The sequence below is a fragment of the Eurypyga helias genome, unplaced genomic scaffold, assembly GCF_000690775.1.
Source record: "Eurypyga helias isolate BGI_N326 unplaced genomic scaffold, ASM69077v1 scaffold8740, whole genome shotgun sequence".
NCBI lineage: Eukaryota > Metazoa > Chordata > Aves > Eurypygiformes > Eurypygidae > Eurypyga > Eurypyga helias.
In genome coordinates, this window is record NW_010225005.1 from 8,474 (window position 1) to 33,158 (window position 24,685).

Below are 24,685 nucleotides of genomic sequence, written 5' to 3' on the forward strand. Positions count from 1 at the left end.
TTTTGCTAAATTGGTACACTCTAGTAATTTTAGAACAGTGTATCTCCTTAGGCTCTTACTGTTAGCAGAGCAACCAACCAGTCCTGCATATAGTCTCCTGGGTTTCAAAATTAATGTTGCTCCGCCTCACTGCTCCAAGTTGGACTCCCACCACCAACATACCAGTGAACAGAATATTTGACTTCTAACAATCTGGTGTTTTCTTTCTTTTTCCCCCCCATGCAGCACATGGAAACATGGGTTCCCACCAGTGAGCCTTGCAAGATCTGCACGTGTCTTGATAACAAGAAAGTAAACTGCACCATCCGACCTTGCCCGACTGCCAAACGTAAATTGGTTTAGCGCTAAGTATGATTAGACTTGAATTGATGTTTTCATTGCCTAGTTTTCTAGTTCTTATCCAAACTTGTTTTATGGATGTTTTCTTCTTCAGCTGTTCAGTGTGGTCCCTGTGAAATCCCTCGTCTGCGCAGGGACCCCGACCAGTGCTGCCCCAAGTACGAGTGTGGTAGGTTCTCATAAACTGTTTTCTTTGTCCACATTTTTACAAAATGCTTCAAAGGGATACAATCAATTTTTTTAAATTTAATGTAATACTTGTTTTTTTTAAACCACTGAATGACTGTAAATCATCTGTGTGGAGAAATAAACAACTCAGAATGCGAATCCCCATGAAGAATGGAACAGAGCAATTTGTTTTTGTCTAAATGACATTATAATGGTCTCTTTTCAAGTATCTGTTTTTTCATGGTCTATATTTACATGTTAAATGCAACATTAGAATCTTAATCCTCATTACCCAAACTTGAACTGTTCCCTAAGCTATTTTGAAAACAAACGCTGCCTTGCTGAACTCCAACTTACATCATGTTTTAGGATAGCAATTGGGCGTGGAGTAAAAAAGGTTAATGGGGGTGTGCATGCATGTGTGTGTCTTTACTTAAGGACTCTCTAGACAGGCGTGGTCTTTAACACTCTCAATTTCTCTCCTTAGTCTGTGACCTGGTTTCCTGTGATTTTCCTCCTGCCCCTGCCTGTGAGTTTGGCTTTCAGCTTGCTCTGACCAACCCTGGAGAATGCAGACCAAATTACACATGTGGTAAGATAGTTTTTTTTAGCAGGGAGGGACACTGGAGCACTGCATTTGAGCAAGGCTGACAACTTCCTTTAGCCATTATGTGTTCCTTCTGAAAGGTTTAATTTTGGAGCCATGTAATGATTTCACAGACTTGGAAGAACAGTATTGTTGGTGCTTTCTGAGTGTGCTTTTGAATTAAGGGAAAAAGAAACAACTCACTCTTGGACATGTGTGACTCTTACGCTTATTTTTTAAATCTTTTTGATTCTATATGAGACAGGAATTTTTTTTAGCAGGGGTGGAACTTTTCCTGAGTCTGCACCACAATTTTTGACCTGATTCTTTTATATCTGCATTACTTCTTAGTCTTTACGTAGGTTTGTAACTGTTTGCAGTATGAAATTTGTGCCTTGCTGCCAGAGAACCGTCCGGTTCACTCGCAGCACTCTGAAATGCTGTGTGCTTGACATGGTACCTACCTTCTTCTGCCAGCCTGTAACAGAGAAGCATGCAGCTTGGTTCAAAGACCTTCCTGCCCACCACATCGAGAGCTGACTGTTAAGAAGACCGAGTGCTGTGATAAATATGAGTGTACCTGCAGCTGTACAAACTCAACAGTGAACTGCCCTCTGGGATATCTGTCCAGAACTCTCACCAATGACTGTGGCTGCATATCCACCACCTGCATTCCAGGCAGGGTAAGGGCAATGAAATCTCATTTCCTCAGATAAGAGTACCTTTTATACATGGAGTGACAGCACTGAAAGAAGTGAGTAGCTAGGTATTAGCAACACCCCCCCAGTGAAAATAACAGATAATGATGCCAGGACATTTTTAATTTACATGTATCTGAAAGAAGTAACTGTTGCATCACACAGTATCTTGTTTTATCACAGTCCTTTCTTCTGACACCACCAACCCATTTTTTGTGACTTTGAAATAATCAGATTTTGTGTGTCTGTATATACGCACGCACACACATATATAAACTAAACCAAAAATATTTGAAACTTCAAGATCATTCCAGCATTAGGAATTTCAGAGATAATTTTAAAAGTTTTGTTTCTGGATAACAGAGGTACATGCTTATATTTACTATATTTGCTTTCAATCCTATACTTTATTAAAATATTTGGGACACCCTAGACCTGAAATCATTGTCCCCACTGATTACCATTGCCTCTGCCTGAGGAGGCATTGTATCTTACAGGAACTACTTTGCCACTTTTAATTATTTTGTCAAATTAATAGCTGACTCTGCTAACGTTTCACCAGGATATATTTTTCCCTTATTTTTCCAACATTTTAGGAAGTCGTAGTAGTATGTTAGCCTTTAAGATCAGGTTTCTGAGAGGAGAGGTTGCAGGACAATGTAGCCATTTCTTTGAAGCAACCTTACCTAACAGCTTAACGTAGGGTTATGCAGTCTTATGCAGCTCAGGAGATCTAGCCTTTATTTTTTGTCCTAAGTAGTTCATGACCTTGAATAAGTAATTTTATGTGTTTGTGATTTACTTGCCATAGCTATAAAAATAAATGGTATTAATCTCTTTAATAACATGCTTCAAAATTTGCTAATAGAAAGTGCAATATGGCACTACTTTCGTGGTAGCTGTGATGGCCTAAGGGTACTAGAGAAGGAATGCTGGTAGCACAAAGTAGGATCTTTTCAGATCAGCTGATTTAGCTGGAAGAAGATTTGTGTGCGTGGCCCCTTCTACAAGGCTCACTATTTATTATCTCTAAATATTGTGTCACATTATACTTCAGTGAAACTGAGTCAGACCCTGGGCAATTCCACCTGCTGCAGGTAAAAGTCTCCAATATAAAACAGAAACTTTGGCTGCACTTATTTTCCTCACCTCTACACAGTGGCCACAATTTTAAGACCTGCAGCATTTCTATCAGGTTAAAAATGCTGCATAACATTTATGGCAGGGGTGACCTTTTACAAAGCAGCCCTTGGGAGCCAGCAGTAGTCTCCAAAATAAAACAGAAACTTTGGCTTATTTTCCTCACCTCTACACAGTGGCCACAATTTTAAGACCTGCAGCATTTCTATCAGGTTAAAAATGCTGCATAACATTTATGGCAGGTTTCACCTTTTACAAAGCAGCCCTTGGGAGCCAGCAGTGTGCCCTTCAGCAGCAGTGTGCTCTTTCATGTATTAATTGTTGCATCCAACAGGTGTGTGTGCACAACAACATAGTCTACCCCGTTGGGTCAACCTGGGAAGATGGTTGCAGGGAATGCTCTTGCACTAGTATGAGGGATGATGTTACAGGACTTCAGATGATGGAGTGTCATGACAAAGCATGTAACACATTCTGCTCTCGGGTGAGTAATATTTAAACCAGAGTGTTAGCCAGCAGGGCCCTGGTGAGGAAATGAAATGATTACTTTTAAAACTGTGTGTTTAGAGAAACCAGTGAAAAATAGAAAATAAGTGTTGTAGCAACAAGTTATCTTGGGAACAGAGTCTAAGAGGGCCTGAGCATTACTGACTTTTTTTAGGGTTGTTGCTTAGGATCATCTCCTGCTGCCAAGGAAATCAGTGACATGTTTATTTCATATTTCGGTAAAAGGAGAACTGCATCCTGAAGTGTCTATCATGTACACCACTTGCACAATAAGTACTTGTCACGTTTGAAGTTCAGTTTCAAATGACTGTTCTAGCTGAAGTTCACTTTCTGGAGAGACTGTTTCAGATCTGTCTATTGCTCAGTTCTGCCCATTATAGCAGTAATAACACAACATGCTGTGGCCTTTATTATGCTCAGATATCTGCTACTTGATACAAAATTATGTGGTCTACTTTTGGAAGCCCAAAAAGGAAGTATGAGCTGCTGTGTTGTATTGACAGAGCTGGTCAAACAGGAGGAGACAGATACTTGGTACAAAAAAGTTGATAGAAGAATTCTAGAAAGGTCAAAGGTATTAGTTAAAAGTCAGCAGCACTAGACAGTCTCATAAATTAGAAGACTTGGACCATAATATGGTTTGTGTGAACAAAAATTCAAAATTATCTTAATATTTGCTTTAAACTACCAAATTTACATCCCTAACATTCCTCACCATACCATAATGTGGAGAATAAGGAAGTAAACAATCACTGTAAAATTAAATGTGATGCCATAGAGTTGCATTTTACTTTAGTATTTACCACCTTGTATCTGTAATCACCAAGCATTCTATGTCCTTGCTTCATGAAGTTAGCATGGTTGGGTCAGTCAGTGAGGAGAGTGGGAATGCACAGCTTGGGTCTGCAGAAAAAAGCAGGTGGCAGAAGATGCTCCTCAGCCCAGCCAAGTGCTGACAATCCACACTCCTTACCAACCTCCAGGCCAGAGAAATTGTGATGCCAACGTCAGGGCCTACCACAAATACATTTTGCCTTTGTAAATGCAAAGCTTCGTAAAGCTTTGCTGATATACATGGAATAATAGAGATTGTTCTTGATGGTATTAGCCAATTCCATTCAGGAACAGCCACATCTGACATCAAGCAGCTCTTCACTAGTCCATGGTCTGGTATGTTCACAATCCGCAGGTTCAATAGGCTGTGCAGGGCCCGCGTAGAGCAAGTAGACGTGGCTGTGTGGGATTCAGAATATTCTCTGTCGGTCTTCTTCTGACCCATGGTTTTCCTCATGGGTTTGTTCTTCCCTGAACCATGAAGTGTAGCCCAGAGAAGCTCGTTTGTTTTTTTCCTTAGTGCAGAAGCAAAGATGAAGTAGTTAATATTATGCGACTCTCCAAGTTGATTTTTAAATGTTTATATTAGACTACATTTTGCATTAGCACACATAAAATTCAAACACTTGACCAATCAGCAAGTGTTTCCCAATGTGTGTTGTAACATTGGTACTTTCAGTGATCCAGTAGCTGATAAAAATATGCAAGTTGGCCGGTGACTCAACAGACTGCCCTGGTGTCAGTTTTTTATCTAGCTATACAAAAAGAGAAATAAAACCATAATACATGTACTAAGTCCTTCACGCTGATGGATTAATGGTGCTACCGTTCTCCTGAGGATGCCCAATTGAACTCAAATCACATTTTATACTGTAAAGAAACACTATGGAAAGAGAGGATCTTTCATTAAAATGAACCAATCCCACAGTTCTCTGAAGAGGTTAACAGTAAAAACAACCTTCTCACTTACAAAGCAGATGTGGATTTGCTTCATTATATGTCATAGTTCCCTCACTATCTTTCAGCAAAGTTTTGAGAAAGCAAGCAGATAATTGCTGTAATTATTGCATGTGCCACAAGGAGGAGTGGTGTCTGTACTTTCCTACCTTCCTGGACCCTCAAAAATGATTTCTGAGTTCATCAGACTGCATCCCTTCAAAGAGTCATGGTGAAAAAGCAGATAACAGATTTCAAAACACTTTAAAATCACTAGTATGCTAAAGTGAAGGGAGCACTTGCTTTACTTAATTTCTGTCAATGTTCTTGAAGTTAGGTACTTTGTAAGTGATATAAAAGAGTGTGTTTTTAAGTATTGGATAATTTAAAGTATTAGATGATTATGAGAAGAATGAAGCATAATTTTCTGGGATAAGTGTTTAAGAAAAACCCATTTAGCTAAGTGTGTGTAAATTAATTAGGTGAGATTTTCAAGCCTTTCGATGACTATGTGAAATTAAAATAAAGAACATTTGCACCACAGGTACAGAGGCATAGTGAATGTTTATTGTAACAGATGTGTTTGACAAAATCTATGGCTCTAATCTCCAATATTTCAAATGGACATTTTCCTTTGACGCAGCATGCGAGGCATGGTAGTAAATGGCTTAATAGGGTATATTAAGGAGGTCAAAGAAATTAATGTAAAAGGAAGATAGTTTGAATATTAGATGTGCAAGATCCCATTTAAGAACTGTCAAAATTTCGTGGGAGGTAATTTCTAACGTCCTGCTTCCATAACAAATTATGCTTTGAAATGCAAATTAGGAAATGTTCTACAGACTTGCAAATGGAGAATTAACTTCTCACCTGAGGTGCATGAGGGTAGCTCCGGGGAAAACTCTGCAATTGTGTTGATTCATTGTCACTGAAGATTTTGCTTTCAGCATTTCAGTTTTGTTTATATCCATCCTACTGGGTTTTTCTTAATCTACTGTTGCCATTTTCATTCTCATTGGTTTCTCCAACACTCTCTAGGTACTATCATCTCAATATTTAAAAGGCAAATACTGGAGCCTTCTTAAAAATACTATGTTGAGGAATTATCTCCATTGTTTCTTGCCTGCTTTGTTGGCCAAAAGGCAGAGTTTTTCTGGCCAAAACCTTACCGCCCATGAAAAGATGTGAGGAGTACCTGGTGTTGCCTTATCTCTTACCTCCTGGGGCACAGGGATTTTTTAGTCTCATAGGCTATGATCTGCCTCTCTGTGTGACAGTCAGACACTTACCGAGGTCAGCTTCTGAGTTTTAATTCCCTGTTTGAACTCTGTGTTTAAAAAAGAATTAAAAAAACCCAGAGGTTGTCAGGATGCGGAGGAGGAATAGAGGCAGATCCATTCCAGAAAAAGCAGGGGATGAGCAGAATATTGACTTCAAGCAGCAAGTGAATCCTTGAACAAATCATGGTAAACACCAACACCTCTACAGTGTCTATACAGTAGAAAATTAAAGATAATGAAGGAAAAGATGGATACTGCCTACTACATCTAGCACAACCTTCACCAGCACAGTATCTGCAACCACCGTAGATGGTGCAGCTGAGGAATGATCCTGGTAGTATATACTCTGTATGTGGGCCATCTAACTGGGGGGAAAAATAAAAAGAAAAAGCGCACAATACTTTTCCTTTTCTCAGATGTAACCTTAAATATTGCCAACTGTAGAATTAAACATAAAACGAACCTTTCTTTAATCCAGTGGGCCCAAATTTCTGCGGTGTGAGTACTGAAGGTGGAGATTTCTGATGGTGAAATGTTTCTCATGCTGTGGAGGATCTATGACAGCAGGGAATCACTGGCCACCCTCTCTGCTTTTCAAGGAGCCTTGAGGTCAGGAGATATGATCTCCTGCATTTCTTCCCCTTAGGAGTCAGACCCCTCAGATTTTGAACACACCAAGCACTAAAAAGGCCACTCTGGCTAGTTGAAATGTCCATCTTTGTCAGTGCTTTAGGAGTGCAAATCACACGGGGAGTCCTCTGTGTAGCATCTTTTTGTTTGCACTTAGAGTGCTCTGTTCAAACTGTGGTAGAGAAATTTGGATCCTGCAGCAGGATGTTGCTTAGTCAGGATGCTGACTTTATTCTGGGCACAAACAGCTCATGGATTTTTATTTCTCTGACTTTGCTACTAAAACAAAAATTTGCATCCCATACTTTAGATGCTTCAGGCACGTATTTGGCAGACAAAAGCAATATAAAACAAAATCTTAAATAGCAAAACTTTCCCCATAAATCTAGGTCTGGCATTACATTGTATGATATTATACAAGATGCACTTCCATATGGAAGTCTTCTGATTACTGAGGTTTGCTTTTGTGCTTCATATTGCAAATCCAGGACAGTTCATGAGGAGGAGGAGCAGTTGGAAATTCTTCAGCATTGTCAGTTCAGAGAGGTTGTCTGAAATAAACTGGTGCTTACTTTCATTGACATTTTTCACACAAACAATGTTTTCCTTGCCAGAACATCTTTCTTTCAACTCTGTGTTGACCTCAGAGTTATGCTTTGCCCTTTGGAGACTGCCTAGCTATTAAATACAGAATATATTATTTCTAATTAGAATAAAGCTCCTTGCTTTATTTCACTTCAATACACCAGTGTTTGAATATTTGGCTAATTGCTTCAGGAGATGAAAAGATGAATTGATCAGTCAAAACTAGTCCCTGGACTACATGTCTGACCAACCCCTTCCCTCTGCTTTAGTGCAGGGCAATCAGAATGTGCTCAGACTGAACCTAACCTTGAAATCTCAGGGATGAGAAAGGGACTTGTGAGTGCTGATTGACATCCAGAATGCTATTAGAAAAATTTTTACCTTTCATTTGCTTTTGTATGATAGTATTATATTTTAAAAAAATAGATTTTTGAAATACTTACAAGACTCATACATAAAACCAAATGTATTTTAAGGTAGTGATTTTTTTTAATCTGGATTCTTAATATTCATATATAGTTTTCTACTAAATCTCATGTCCATCGTGACAGTCACCCTTAGAAGTGGGCTTACTTCTTTTTCCTTTGGCACTCCTCTGTAGAGTCATATTATTGGAAGGACTTGCTCTTTACAATTTCCTAAATCACGGAAAAAACTTCTCTCATAAAATAAACCAAGATTTGGAAATGACTGCTATCAGTGTAGATGAAGCGAATATGTCTTCAGTATATATTAAGTAGGAACTAATGAGATAAAGATTTTTACCCTTAATGTTGTGTTCATTTTATTTTACTTTTTCTGACAGGTGATGTTAAATATTTAACAGGATGCTGAGCTGGGTGGACCACTTGTTGGTTTTGCAGTGGCAGCGTATGGCCTTACAGTTCTTTTTTCAAATACCTCTTTTCACAAAAAGTTGCTAATGTTAAACATCTATCACAGTGCTTTCTTGTAGGATTAATCTTTCCATTAGTCTTCTATTCCTGGATAAGTCAGTACTTTTCTCCTGCAGGGTTACAAGTATATCATCCAAGAAGGGGAGTGTTGTGGGAGATGCCAGAAGACTGCCTGTGAGGAGCAGCTAGTCTGGTCTCGGGGCGATGCAGATCCTCGTTTGCACGAGGTGAGCTGGTGGTTGCATGGATTTCTATTCTGCCAGAAGTGCCCTGGAATTATTTTGTGTTCCATGGAAGAAGGTGAAGAATATATGAGCTATTTCTTCTATACAGGAAGCAGTGCTGAAAAACAATGTTTTTATAGTGTGTGCCTTACCCACTTAGCTCTAACAAGCAAACCCTCCCCACGCTTTTCAGGCTCCAAGGAAGAAGTAATTTTGTGTAAAACTAGTAACCTCACAAATGGTAGCTCAAAAGAATGTTAATAGTCCAGGATGCTCCTCTGGCTGTAGGCTATTTGTTTAAAATAATCCTAATTAATTTGCATTAATCTACACATAGTAGGCAGATGGTGTAGTGGATTGCTTGAATTTCACAGTCCTATTCAAACAGGATCTACTGTTTGGTACACACTGAAATCTCAGCAAGCAAATGAGGATAGAAACATGAATTATTCTCTGGTCGCTAAAGAAGATTGCTGCATATCAGATCAGACTGCAGTGGTCCAGGCCACACTTGTTTCCTGCTCAAATAAGTTTCTTTCAGCAGTGTGCCTCCTCCCTTAGGATTCAAAGAGCCCAATGGGAAGTGAGTGCATGCAACAGCCATTTAAAATGTGCTACACATATCCTGCTGTTCTGGAAAGCTACATGGATATTTGTTTCTTTTCTTGCTTACATTTTTAATGCCTCCAGGCCATTCAGTTTGTTCTCAACCACCCTTGACAAGCCTTTGCCTGCTCCAGTAGCATTAAAATGCTTCATCCTACGCAGTGTTTTGGGTTTGACAAAGGCAGGAAGAGTAAGTTACATGCGTTTAAAATAATAGAACTTCTCCCCATCTTTTCTTCCATAAGTGTTGTTCTTTATAATGTGCCTGCATTTTTATCTACATCCTGCATTCACATATTTAATATTAACTTTATTAATGCTTCTTTTACAAAGGCAGTCTGCTGCTATCTTTTAAAAAATATTAATGTATCATTTTGCAGCCTGCCTCTCCCTGATTTTACCAAGGGCATTTCTTAATGTGGATCAATATTCTTCTCTGCTTCATAAAACAAGCCTTCAGAAGGCCTATTTTAATGTCCCATCATGTCTTACCGATTTCTGTTGTCCTAATGGAGTAATAGATCCTTATGCTCTGCTGTCTCTTTCTTGCTGTGTCCTCTTTCAACTCTTTTGTCATTAACAAAGAACTAAGTATTTAACACGGGAGGCAGGTATTCTCTAGGTTTCTGAGCGAAGATGTTTGAATTTACTGGAGCTGGTATCAGATTCTCAGTTTCACTGTTCTGGAAGTGTATTTGAGGACTATTAACAGTGGAGGCATACAGCTTCAAAGCGGTGATCAGCTCCTTCCAGTGCTGAATTGTGGCAGCATCTTCCTTCTGCCCGGTGGTGATGTCTCTTGCCAACACAGCACGTGAAGTTCCTGCCTTGTCTGACCCACAGGTGACTGTAACCAGCAGGGCTTTCAACAGGGTCCAGTCTTTTTTGCATTTTCTGGTCTAGAGCTTATTGCCAAAGCCTCCTTTGGGCTTAGTAGAGCTGATTTGCAGCAGGTTCCAGCAGAAAGAGGGCCAGCTGGGCTACAACGCAATGCAACACAGCCAGTCGCTGAGAACATGTAGATTTAAATCTGATTAAGAGTTCTTTCTCTTCTTCACGTGTTATTTCACCTGCCCCTTTATTTTTCTGTTACTGTAAGGATACTCCTGTAACTTCTATACTCTACAAACCAAGCAGCAGTGTTCTGTAAACTGATTGTCGCAGTAAGGATTTGTGGAGAACTGTTGAGTGACAGACTGTTCCTGATGCAGCAACTGCATTTTACAAACCGTCATGTTGGCTGTGGTTGTCTTCCTGCTATCCAGTGATGCAGACACTGCTGCCTGTACTTAATCCTCTTAAAATTTCCCATCAGGTTGGCACAGAGTGGCGATCACCCTTCAACCGCTGCATTATCAATGAGTGTGTCCGGGTGAACAATGAGGTTTTTGTGCAGCAGAAGAATTTTTCTTGCTCTCAAATGGATGTACCTGACTGTCCAGAGGGAACTGAACTCCGCTGTGACCAAATGATAGACTGCTGTCCTTCCTGCAGATGTGGTAAGGTTCTGTGTTTGTCAAACTGAATCACTAGAGAATGAATCATCATCTCATCTGCTGATCTCCCGTTTCCCAACAGCAACTTCAAAAGTGCATGTTGTGCAAGTATAGTACTACTTTGAAGCTCTCACATATAATTTAGACGTTAAATAAATAAGACCTGTTGCTGTTACTTTCCAACTGATGTTCACTGTCTCCTTTTGAAGCGCTTACTGTTAAGCTATTTTGCATTGTTTCACAGAGACATGCCAAGCTGTGTCTCTACAGCTCTGGACTGCGTTGTTAAACATTTAAAAGAGGTCTTGAGATGCTTTTGGCCTAGGAAGGTTCAGCACTCTCCCTAGGGCTTGCTATGAGCTGGGAGTTTGCATGCAGCTATGCAGTCTTCTGCATGAGTCTGTGCATTGTCTCTGTGGCCATCCCCTAGCATAGACCTGGATCAGAAGATTTGGCTAATTCTCAGTCATGTTTAATTGACAAGTATAGTTGCAACCACAGTGTAAGGAGCTAACAGTGGGAGGAGGAAGAGAAAAGTGCGCTGTAACTTGCAGAAAACCTGAATGCATCTTCTGAGAGTGTGAGGCGTGAACTGGTGGGGAAAAATTGTGTTGTGCCATGCACTTGTTAAAAAACAGCTAAGCAAGAGGTATTTGGAGGTGGAATTCAGGATGACTCTGACAAATTGCTGCCTTTAAAGATTTATTGTAAGAAGGCTCAGTTATGCCTCTTTACAGTTAAACTGGATCTAAATATCCTCAGTTGGAAATCTAGTAAGTCAAAAAAAGCATAACCTTTTATTAAATCTCAGTAATGTCATGATAATGGTAATGCTAAATGGAATATTTTCTTTTTCAGTACCCCTGAATGGTTGTCCTTTGAATGGCACTGTTATTGGGGTAAGACACAATTGCTTTTATTTGTAGTAATGGTAAGACATTTAGACATATGAATGAGTTTTGAAGAACGTGGATTTGCCAGACTACAGATAAGCATACATGGCAGCTTTGTTCAGGCAGAATCTCTGCTAGTGGGACCTCAGGGTAAAAGCAGTGGCAAGGATCTCAGCACATGTATCTCCAGCTCATGACCCTGCCACAATCTTCCTAGATGAGTGAGTATCTCCACAAAATGGGGACGATAATGTTTCCTTATCTTGAAAAGATGCTTGAGAAAAGTGCTTAGAAACTGTTGTAATCGCATTGTGTAATGACTTGCAGGTTACCAAACACACAGGAAACTATCTGCAAGGGATAATCTCAAAAATGATCTTTGCCCACCTCGGGGAAGCAAAAAACTTCCCGTATTCTACCTAGAGGATAAGGCAGATTAAAAAAGGATGGAGGCTCTTACTCCACCTGTGTGAAAGGAGGGGTATCCCTCCTTGGCTATTAGCAGGAACAGGAAAGCTGAGCTTTCTCACTGTTTGACCTCTGTCCCCTTTCAAGATCCCTGCTGATACGCCCTCAGAGGAAATTTTTTCTCAACTGCATATTTAATGGATAGATTAAGACATGTTCAACCCAGTCCATGACAGTGGGAAGGATGGGACTTAAGCATCTGATCTCATTTATGCCGAATTTATCTTTGGAGAGCTCTGTCAATTGTCCATTGTTTCCTTAAATCCATATTCTGGCAGCACCTCTGGTGTCAAAGAGCTCTAAATATTCTCACCATCCCCCAGGGAAACCGGTCCTCTTTAGTCATTTAACCTAACTTGTAACCTATGTATTCCTGCATTGTCAATGTACGTCTTTTTTCATTTATATAAAAGGTAAGTTTATCCAAATCTCTTTGGACTTTTGAGGTATGGCAGAGAGAATATTTCTTTCTATTTCTGCTGGGTTTGATTTTTTTTCATAGTCAATAGGCATAAGTTTATCAGTTTGGTAGAGCTAAAGCCCTATCATCAAGCGCCCATTATCCTGTATGGGGATTACTTCCCTTTAGAATTAAATCCATTGGGTAACTCTGCCTTTCTTGTCAGAACACTGTGAGAAGGGTTTTAAAGTGATAAAATCTGAAATAATCTGCTATTTGTCTCCTCTATAGTATGTTCTTAAAACTAGTTGTGGCGTTTTATAAACACCATACTTGAAGAGAATGTCATGCAGTAGAGTAATTTCTAGCTCCCACCACCTTCTGTTGTATAGGATATACTTATATCTATGTTCTGAGTTGCAAAAAGGTGTCTTTCCATTTGCTGTTATTTCAGGTACTGTGTGAACATGAACACTGAATTTTTTTTCTCTTCCAACAAAATGTTTACCTGATCTGTCAAGTAAAGTCTGTTCTATTGTTGTTTTAAAATGTTTTAAAATACTTTAAAATGAAAGCATAAGCAAATTTCAAAACAAAATGTCATGTTGAAGACAAATGAGCAGTATCTGTATTTTTTAGACTTAAAAAAAATCAACTTCTGCAATATTGAAAAAATTTCTAAAAAAATTTTCCTTATTTGGTATGAATTCATAAAGTGTTTCAGCTGACACAAAATTACATGTTGACTCATTCTTGTTTCCTAACTTGCTGTACATAAAAGCTGTCCTTAAAATTAAAAGTTGTTATTTGTTCTTCATGAGAATTGATCATTTTATCTAACACTGTCTGTGCAAGATATTGAGGGTTTAGGTAGGCCTCAGCTCTTACTTCTGTGCTCTTGCTGTCGCAAGTGTCAAGTGTTACTGAAGGTAGCATTCAACAATGCGGTTTCCAAAATATTGTCTCAGGATGGAGAGTGTGAAATTTGGGTTGAGATATAATCTTGGAAGATTTATAAGCAAAGTGGCCATTTTGATTTCAAATAAATAAATTGAATTAGAGCTTGTATTAGAACCTGTCTTCAATTAATGATCTTTTCAATTAAACTAGCTTCATTTAATGACTTACTTTAAGCTAATAAGCTATACAGCTGAAAGCTTTTGAGCAGCTGGCCTTACTACAACTTTGTCTTACACTATTCTCTACTTCAATGACTGTTCCAGAGTTCTGGTCAGGAAGGAAGATGTGGTGTGCACAGAAGTTTATACTTCCTGGATTTCAAAACTTTTATTCTGGGTCCTTTAAGAATAGGTTTCAAATTTCATTTTATATCAAGGGAAAACTTTGCTCCATTAACTCATTCACTGAAGAGTTCCAAGTCTTGAGCCTTTTACTGCACTCCTGTTAGCTGACTGTGTCCTTAATCCCTTTACATTTTTGTCTTGTATCTGGTTACCAATAATATATTCCAGTAATTTGGTGCATAGCATTCACTCCACTGTTCATAACAGCGCTGTGGGCTTTAGCTGCAGACTTCCAAGCAGGTGGCTGTATTTACCAAAAGGCTTATCTGTATCACTCATCTGTTTTCCAAGGCTTTTACCGAGTGGCATTTTTGAAGGAGATCTGAGTAGATTTGGGCTTTATGCAGGGTATTTTGGTTGCACTGACTAACACTGGGTTAGCAGGTGTGGACATTTCATTCTAAGTTAGCCAAAAAACCACGATAGGTATAAAGGGAAAAAGATGTGTCAATCCATTATTTCACTCATTTCTATAATTCTAAGCTATGACTGTTCACAGAAAGCTATTGTTTAATCCATTTGCATGCTGTTCCCTAAATACGGTAAATAAGTATCATAGAACTAAGCTGTGATGCAAACTTTGGATCAAGGTAAGACTTTCTCCAGAAAGTTCAAGGCACTTATGTGTGAGGATTTTGTTTCAACGTGTCTCTAGTAAGCCTTTGTGTTCCTGCCCATAACAGTGATTTTAGTCTAAACTCAACTTTATGTATCTTTTTTTGTATTTATTTGAAATGTTAGCATTATTACAAGATGCAAAGAGGATATCAATTGGAATATCAATTGTGAGTTTATAGATGCTTTCTTGCTGATGTGAAAGCCTAGAGCTACTGAGTCATTCTGTGATAAGCATTGGCTTTTACAGGGCCTGATTATGATAAACAAAAAAACCCCAAATGTATTTGGAAATAGGCCGCCATGATGAGGACAACTCCCACATTTGCAAGGCTTTTGGGTGTACATGCACACGTGTTTGTGGAGCTGCTAACCAGCAGAGCAGTGCTGGCGTCATCGGATTGAAAGCCCTTGTGAGGCCATGTAGTCTGTGCTAGAACTATCGCTCTGGTGTCTGAATGCTCTCCAGTGCTGGTAGTAAACAAGACGTCTAGTCCTGCATATGGCATTTGCTATCCATCCCTCTCCCATAGGAAAATGAGTGCATCCTCATGCCTATACCCATTAAGGTCTTTTAACCCTCCAGATTAATGACCTGATATTCACTATAAAAGGTTAAACCAAGAAAGCTGAAGGGTTCTGTGTCCAGCTGGGTTGTCAAAAGACAGGGATCTCTGCATTGCTATTACCAGCCCATGGTGTTATTTGCGGAGGATCACTTTTGTAGACCTCCACTAAAGAAGAAAAAAGATATTGGTATTGGTGGTGCTTTACAGAAAACCACTGAGCCCTGAGGACCTCTGCTGTGCTGGGGTGCAAAGTAAGAATGTAATTAATTTTGTTTAATTAGAACATTTGTCCTTCAGTGTATATGTCAGAGTACTGGCTCTGAGTTACCCACAAACCTCGACACTGTGACTCTAACCGTCTTCTTGGTTTTGCTCCATTTGTCCCATGAGTGATTACTGGTGTGAAATTAAAAAATTAATTTGAAATATGCGTAGTGTTTAGCATGGGAAATTCCCATTCCAAATGGAGTCAACATGAAATTGCATTGACATTTGAAACACTACTCAAAATTTTTATAATCTAGTGATATTCAGGGTCTCTTCCCTTTATTTATTTGGTTTTAAAAGTTCTTTGTGAAAATCCTTAATAGGCTCCTCCTATTTTCTCCATTCAGCCACAGTGGTTTAATATTTTGAGGTTGAAATGAAAGGCTGTGCGCTTGGAAAGCAGGAAGGAAAGAATTCCTTTCAGTGCGAGGAATCCACATCCTTTTAATTTCCACTTAATAGTTTGGCATTTTCCTCTGTACCTTTTAAATGCTGTGCTGGAGAAGAGCTCAGGGAATTTGAGCTGTGTGCCAGCTCAGCCATTGATTTGCTTGTAACTATGGACAAGGCCAGTTCTTCAGTCAATAATTCTGTGTTTTGATTGATTGTTTGTTTATTTTCTTGTTTGTTTGTTTTAATTGTTCTCCTTTCTCAGTTTAAGGTTTTTAGGTCTTTAAAGATTCTATGCAGTATTATTGCAAGAACAGTAACAAGTAATTTCTGCCCATGATCTGTGGGTTGCAATGGATCTAGAATAAATATTTGTTGGCAAACCAGTTCACTGCACTTGAGAAAAATTACCTAGTGGCAACCACCAAAACCACAGTTATGATGGCTCATGACAAAATCTTCCTCATCACTGTCAAGGATTCCCTTCTTGCTTGCTAGGGTGTAACCAACAAAGTAAGGAATGGCCATGCCATTTTGCAGTTTAAGGAATTCTAAAGGGCTTACTTGAAGAATAGCCTCATGCTATGTTGCTTGTTGAATTACAAATTCAAAAATTTTGATTTCTGGAAAAGAGGGGCATCACTCTTCTGTTTTCTCATGCAAAGAATTGCAATGTGAGATGTAGCAAAAGGTACTTAACTAGATAAAGTTGTTTAATTACGTGTTTTGCTGAAGACAGTCACTGATGTACAAACTGGTTCTAACATTTCAGCCGTGGAGACACCTGATGGTGGATCAATGCACAACATGTCTCTGCTCCCTCCAGTCGACATCTTCTCGGAGATATACTCTGACCTGTACAAAATTAAGCTGTGAACCGTGCCCAACAGTAAGTGCAAGTGATCTAGGTGTTGTGGTTAAGAGTGTGTCTGATGTTCTTCGTTGTCATGTTTTTCAATGTGTACACGAGTTTATGTTCTGTACAACTCTGGGACCTGTTGCCTTTCTTCAGTGTTTTCTGAAGTCATACCACATGTTCTTCTTTGCACGAATTAGATGAATAATACCAAATATGATCTAAATCTGCAGCATAGGAAAAGTAATCCACAGGCACATTTTACTGTGTATTTTAGACTACTTAAGGCAAAATAAGGTTTGGCAAATCATTGGCAACAGGAACTGCTGTGTCTTCTTTCCTGCAGTTTTATGTGTCCCTCCAGGAACCATGCTCTGCCAGGCTCCATGCTTCAGGACTTTCCAAAGACTATTCCAAATTACCTAACAGCTGAGCTTGGTAATGTTTCTTTCTCATTCTCAGCCATGCTCTAGGTGATTTGAGGTGATTGTTCCCACCAGTTTCACTGTCCTTTTTGAAGACTTTGCTACTGCTTTGCTGTCAACATCTGCAAGGAATGAGCTTGGCTGGGAAAGCCAAAGGCAAATAGCTCTCATTTTTACTTCACTAATCAACAGTGTGACTGGAGTGCTTGACTAGTTCTGCTCAACCATGTAGTTATCTCTCAGCACCAATACCTCAAGGCAGAGACCTAAGCCATTCACAGAGGCTGGCTTAATCTCCCTCTGAAGAGCACAGAGCAGTAGCTAAGTTTCACAGAAAAAGGCTTAAATGCCCTTTACTCGTCAGTCTTACCCTGGATAGCCCAATGTACTCAACCAAACCCGGGGCCTGTGCAAGCAGTAGTTGCACCAAAAGCCACATCTTTAATACGATCATATGAGATTTCCAGGTGATATCCAGGGGAGGCATATATTGATAAGGCCCCTGAAAAAGAGAGGGTCAGAATTTTGGTTGAGCCTATTTTTTAATCCCTATGCCGAACTGGCCCAATGTAATCAACCAAACCCAGGGCCTGTGCAAGCAGTAGTTGTTGCACCAAAAGCCACATCTTTAATACGATCATATGAGATTTCCAGGTGATATCCAGGGGAGGCATATATTGATAAGGCCCCTGAAAAAGAGAGGGTCAGAATTTTGGTTGAGCCTATTTTTTAATCCCTATGCCGAACTGGAAAGGACAATGTAGTAAGTCAAGTTTCTGTGATTTCATCTGTGCTAATGAACTAAAGAGAGCAAGGCTGCAGGCTCAATTTATGTCCTGCAACCGCTTATCTTGACAAATTGTCAGCAGTGTCCCAGCTGGCCTGTTCTAACTAGCAAACATCCACATAATGTCCATGCAATGGTCAGTAGTTGAAACAACCCAAGGCCAGCCTGTTTTGTGGGGAGAATGCAGTTTAGATATACATGTGTTTCACTTATCTGCAGGGTCAACTGCCTTGACTCCCTTTATTTGCTGGTATGTATGTAGCCTGTGAGAAAAGGGGTAATACTAGGTTCTGGACCCTAATATCACCCTTCCTGTAGGGTATGATTATAGACACAAGCTTCTGAAAGGAAAACAAATGGCCAAGCTCAGTGCTGAGCATCTTCTTTAATTCCACAAAGTATAACCTGGTAGATCAATGAAAAAAAAACAACCCCAAAACCCAGATTCACTAGAATGAATCTGTGGCCAGAAACATGTGTGTATATATGTTCCCACAGAAAAATACATAAACATCTATTCTTGATTTTCAATGCTTGAAGCCAGCTGTAGAAATTAAAGGTAGAGGAATCAATAAAATGCATGGTAAAAAAATAGGGAAACATTTATCTCCTGCTTCTTTCACCACCCACACAATTTCCAAACAGCTCCTTTCCCCCCACCTGACCCAAAAGTGTAGACTAAACAAAAAACTCTGAAGAAAGGGTAATTTCCAATTAAGCTTATTAAGCACTATGAACTTGTTTTTAGGAGACATGCAGCTACCCAATGGAGGTCGCAAGTCTAGGTGTATATATCCCTTTGTAGCCATTGTAATGAATCTGTAGAGCTTGAGGGGAAAAAATACCAAATAAGATATAGAATGTCTTCATCCCCCTAAGGCCAGTGGGATTCACATGCATACTTTGGATCTTTCCTGTCTCAGAGTCATTGATTTCAGATTGAAAGCAGTTCCTTCATAATGGATAAAATCATGGGTTAAGAGAATATACGCTCTGAGGAGCACCTGCTTTCTACTGGATGCTGAAACTGTGAAAGTAAATGCACTGGTAATTGAAGTGCAGCCAACTGCAGCATATTCTGCTCATCAGGGTCATTTTTTTATTTTTTTGACATTTTATGACCTACTTTATGTGCTTATGTTTTTGCTAGTAGCGCAAGTTCACCTAAATAACAATGAACTATGTTTTCTTGCAGTGATTTAACAGTAACCCCCCACCCTACAAAAATTCCTTTTCTATAAAAAAACATATGGATATCATACACGGTTCCCCTCAACCAGGGTGTTTGTTGTCTTAAAAATGTTCAGTTCATCCTAAGCAGCTGTTGGTTATGTGTAGCAGCTGGAGACATAACTGTGGGACATTTCATGTGTTAACCCAGTTCCTTTCTGGTTTTTTGTTCTTCCTTTCCATTATCCACTCTACACCTTCCTTCCACTCCATCTAGTGTTGCTCATTCCCTCATGCTCCTTTCCCTGCCACTGTTTTTTCCTCCCTGTGCCATTTGTAGGGTTTCATGATTCATCTTTCCTTTCTTTCTTTTGCAGAATTACAGAAGGCAGGAAATCCCTGGGTCTTGCTGTGGAAAATGTGTGCCAACTTCATGCGGCATCAGGCTGAGAGATGGAAGGCTTAAATACCTTCAGGTAAGTTTTAAGCACTCTTTAATTTATGAGTAAATGTAAATGTAGCACAGACGACTGGTGAACCCAAGCAAAGTATATTGTTTCCCTCATTTTTGATTAGGCATCATGGTATTACTAGTGCCTTTTCCTTTGTTTCTTAGAAGGGTTTCTCAAGAAGATTCTTTTTTTGTTGTTGCTGTTTATAAATGAAAAAAGTAGACTTCATACCACTGTGCAAAATTATAGAAGGACATTCTAAATGGACCCACAAGCATTAATATTATCAAGGAACTTTAACTGGAATATGAGCTCAAACAACTACTTAGAGAAAATTAAAAACTAATTTTAAATGAGAAATAGATAATTTAAATTGAAAATGTGAATTTTGATATACGTCTCCAGCATGATAGGTTCTTTAAAAGGAGTGGATATTTTTCTGGTTAAAACCCATCAGGTCATCACAATATAGCATATAACTTTTTCTTTTATTCCATTCCTGAGCTAAGTTTTAAATGGGGAGTGTATGGAAAGAACAACAGAGCTGGGGAAGGGTCTGGAACAAAAGTCCTGTGAGGAATGACTGAGGGAACAGGAGTTGTTTAGTTTGGAGAAGAGGAGGCTCGGGGGAGACCTTATCACTCTCTACAACTGCCTGAAAGGAGATTGAGGACAGGGTGGTGTTGGTCTCTTCTCCCAAGTGACAAGTGATAAGACTAGAGAAAACAGCCCCAAGTTGCACCAGGGGAGGTTCAGATTGGATATTAGGCAAAATCTCTTCACCAAAAGGGTTGTCAGGGGCTGGAACAAGCTGCTCAGGGAGGTGGTGGAGTCACCATCCCTGGAGGTGTTTAAAAGATACATATATGACGTGGGACATGGTTTAGTAGTTTTAGTAGGTGACATGGGACATGGCTTAGGGACATGGTTTAATAGTGGACTTGGCAGTGTTTGGTTAATGGTTGGACCTGATTATCTTAAAGATTTTTCCAACCTAAATGATTCTATGTGGGGGAGTGGCAATGTGATTTTATGTATTTCTTTAAAGAAGTTCCCAGCTCAGCCAAAAGTTAAATATTCATATATATGTGTCTTTAAAAGACAATTCGTAGGCCAAACTCTCAAGTTTCTCACTTAGACAAGTTTCTTTTTTAAATTGATGGAAATTTCTTCCCTATTAATAGCTGAAAAAGGTCAGGATTTGGCAGTCTTGACTGAGCTGTAATCAGTATGGCTATGGAAGTAAACAGAAGATGATGACTTTGTTGATAAACTATTTTTTCTTTTTTTTTTTTTTTTTTACTGTTTACTGGAGTTTTTCATGTTTTATAAACTTCACCACCATGGTACTTTAATTGAAATATCACTAAAGGAATAATCAGGTCGTATAGTATCCTGACAACTTACTGTCCCATGTTGTTTCTGTTTAAACCTAACAGCTTTTAAATCTTTGCAGCCAAATGAATCCCTTCAGGATGGCTGTGATAGTCACTCCTGTAAAGTAAATGAGAAAGGGGAATTTATCTGGGAAAGGAGAATCACTGGCTGTCCTCCATTTGATTCCAGAAGATGTTTGACTGAAGGAGTAAGTAGTGAAACGGGTCCGGTTTCCAGGTTTCCTCATAGACTCTGTCGTGTTAATGGTTCTGTATATAGGTACCTTATGTGTATCAGGGTGGGGAACCCCAACCCTCTCCCAGCACATTGGCTAAACTGAATTTGAACTTTCCTCGAAGTTGAGAAAAATGTGAGTTTTCTTTATTTTAAAATATATGCTGGTTTTGTGTGGGACTATACTGCAGGAGAGAAGCTGAGCTTGCCGTAATTCTGTTCTATATGAAGCAGCAAACACAAGAAAATGGTTGTTCTCATAATGTTTTCAGTTTGGTGTCCAGAGCAAAAGCTGTGTGGATAATTGCACAGACTGAGCAAAGAGTCAGATCAGCCCCTTTTTTCTATGAATACTCATAGAAAACGCTGAGACCTCTACCCTCGAATGAGATTAAGGAAGAGAATTTTCACAGTGCTGCAGGAAGAGTGCAAACTTCCACTTTCACAGTTGTTTGGTACCAGGGTATAATAAAAACCCCGCTCAACATGCCACCCAGCCTTCCTGTGATTGGAGGTTAGCCATGAACTGAGGAACAGGGTGCAGGTTGGGGTGTAGCACGTGGGGTCCTGCTTTTCCTAGCATCATACAGGTGTTTATACCCACCTGTCCCGTTTCTTGGGCATGACAGGAAGCAGGAAACCTTCAGCAAAGCTTGTGCCCAAACGTCTCTCAGCCAACAGATCAAGAAAGTGGAGGATTAGATATTTATAATGCAAGAAGAATAAAGTTTCTCGAGTGCATTTCTCACTTTGTGAAATCACTATAGCACACACAGTTGTGTTACACAAACAAAGATTTAGAAGAATGCTGGATTATGTAACAGGCTTGGGGTTATTATCATATTCTAAAGGTCTTCATTGTAAATCAGTGAAATATAGTATACTTCTCAACCAGAACTTCCCAAATTTCATTTATTCTCCTCCCATACAAAACCCCAAAACTATTTTAGCTATAAAATTGGTGGGTTTCATCTAGTTAGAGTTGGGAAGTTTAGGTGTTTTAATTTAAAAAGCCTACAAAATTTTGCATGTAACTTCAGGTGCTTAGTGCCATACTGGCATCACCCTGCAGTATAAACATTTCTCCATTTTTCCACTATGGGATTTCAGTAATTTTCCACCATACATATATTTCTGAGAATGATTTTCTACATGGTATTAATGAAAGAATAAATATAACATATTTGTCCCTTAAAACTTATTTGACTGATGTGATATTTTATGATCATTTGCCTGTACATTTTCAGCTGTTGTGGAATAGGCATGCTTTCATCTATCTACGTTCCTCAAAAAATAATCAAGAGTGACTGTTCTGCTTCCTCTCTTAAACAGACTTAAGACTTGAATACTGTTGGTTTTATTACTGTGTTTCCCACAAATTCATTGCTATTCAATGTCTTTACTTTAGAAAGCTCCTAATATAAAGTGAGAACAATATTTTCATGTGTTGGACTTGCTAATATAGTCAATTATTTCCAATCAGCTATCATCAAATACAACCACAGGTTCAAGACCTTCAAATGTACCCATTTGAAGGGATGTAGATTTATATTTTTGTACAATACAGAAATACAATTTTCATGCCTAATATCCTATTTGAAACATCTCTCTGTATTTTTCCAGGGGAAAAAATGTGTATTACATGTGCCAAAATTTTTTTTTTTTTAGGGCAGAATTGCAAAAATTGGCAATACCTGCTGTGACACATGTAAGTAAATAAGACAAAAGTCTTGTCTGGAAATTGCAGAGTGTAAACTACTGGGTAAGGAGTTACATTTTGCATAAGATGGAGGTTAATGAAACAGAGCTAAGCAATGTGGTTAAAATAAACCATTGAACAAATCCACCTTCTGACTGAGATACTGCTATCATGTTTTGTCCACTAGAACATGTGTTTTGACAGTATTCACAAGCGCTTAGAAAGAAATAGATACTCTCCACATTTTATTAAGATGTTAATTATGAATGTTTTATTTTATTGCTCATCTAAAGATAATAGGAACAGTATTGCACACAAGGGTTGACAAGTCACATAACCTGATACTGAATATGTGAGGTAACTACTTCATGAATAATTGATCAACTTTATATCAATCCTTGTGGCAGTAATGTAATTTTGATTGGCTTTCAATAATGCAATAACCAAAAAATGCTAGGAGAAATGCTTGTTAAAGGTGCATTCCTATTGTACACCTTGACTGTATCTTAAATTTGGTAGTTTAGGAGTCAGTCCTGCAACTTATAAATTTCATGCATCATTGTGTAGATCATCCAAATGTCAGTCAGGCTGTGAGGGTAGGAAGGTTTTGCTTACATGAGGAAGGATTGCATGGTTGGGTTCTCATTTATAAAATGAATCTCTGATGCTTTTGTGAACAGACAGCCTCTCAGTTTTCTCCTTTGTAGATAAAAATTAATAGTACTGTAGCTCATTTAAAATGAAAAAAAAAAGTAAGAAAAGATTGATATTTTCTTAAGGTCAGAATATCGACCTCTTGCCTGTGTTTTTTTTTTTTTTTTCTTTTTCTTTTTCTTTTTTCTCCTCTATGCATGTGCTAATAAATAAAAGATGGCCAGCACAGCAGCCCATCACTGCACTGGCACATTAGCTGCTGCAATAATACCCTTGATGAAGGACATTAACTCCTAGAGAGTTTGCAACCGTTGCCTGACTATATAATTACTGAGTTCCGGCTTGAGAAAGAGAAGCCAGAAAGCTATTGATATAAACTGTCATCAAATGACTCAAACAGGCAATTTAGTTAAGAGAGTGTTAATCAACAAGGCATCAAGTAAGGAATACTGAAAATTTTGTATTAACAAAATCAGATTTTAAGATTTGAAAGGTAGGGTGCTGGGCAGGCTATACTAATTTAGAATGTCTCTCAGTGTAATTGAGGAGAGGAGAAACCCAGTTCCAAATGAGCACAGCTCAATACATATATTTATTTAACAGTTACAGTGATTTAAAAGTGATGCCTCCTTGCAGCAGCAACCAATCTAAGTGAAATAGCTTATGCCTAAAAACACCCGTACGGTGTGGGCCTTCAAATCCTTATTCCCATTGATGCTTGTTTGGATACAGCTCAAAACTGAAAAGTCCTATATTATAGCACATTTCTATTCCTGATCCCTTCCCTATTCAGGACCCTTCATAAGGAAAAAGCAAACATCCTGCATCCAGCCAACAAACCACAAGTTATCAGCTGAAGGACGGTGATTAACACGTATCTTTGAATCAAACAGATACTTCTACATACGAAACTCTCCTCTGTATTTATATCTTTCTATCATGGTACTCAGTAGCAACATGCAGTCTGTTACAGCCTACAGGGAACACCAAGGCTTGGAACAGATACTGTAAAACCAGAGTAATATAGTTATTCTTAAAAGCCAGAAAAGAAAATAATCAGTTTCTCATGGGCACAGAGACTTAGATATAGGTTACATTGCCTTCCCAGGTCTTGAGAAAGTTTGTCTTTCAGACATCTCAGGGCCATAAAGAAGTGGAAAAAAATTTTTTTCTATCAAAACCAAAGCACAGTTCAGAGTG

General features: G+C 38.9%; 1 protein-coding gene across 1 annotated transcript in view; it reads left to right on the forward strand.

The window, feature by feature from the left end:
* Window positions 1-225: 225 nt before the first annotated feature.
* Window positions 226-24,685, forward strand: part of LOC104506578 (von Willebrand factor-like) — a gene marked incomplete at its 5' end in the record, with an annotated part of 28,437 nt that continues 3,977 nt past the window's right edge. Inside the window, 12 exons of the mRNA XM_010147571.1 lie at window positions 226-328; window positions 434-508; window positions 995-1,099; window positions 1,571-1,776; window positions 3,266-3,415; window positions 8,716-8,826; window positions 10,745-10,928; window positions 11,784-11,824; window positions 16,604-16,720; window positions 19,447-19,545; window positions 20,978-21,106; window positions 22,801-22,840. Coding sequence (XP_010145873.1) covers window positions 226-328; window positions 434-508; window positions 995-1,099; window positions 1,571-1,776; window positions 3,266-3,415; window positions 8,716-8,826; window positions 10,745-10,928; window positions 11,784-11,824; window positions 16,604-16,720; window positions 19,447-19,545; window positions 20,978-21,106; window positions 22,801-22,840 — 1,360 coding nt within the window. The remainder of the gene's footprint in view (window positions 329-433; window positions 509-994; window positions 1,100-1,570; window positions 1,777-3,265; window positions 3,416-8,715; window positions 8,827-10,744; window positions 10,929-11,783; window positions 11,825-16,603; window positions 16,721-19,446; window positions 19,546-20,977; window positions 21,107-22,800; window positions 22,841-24,685) is intronic.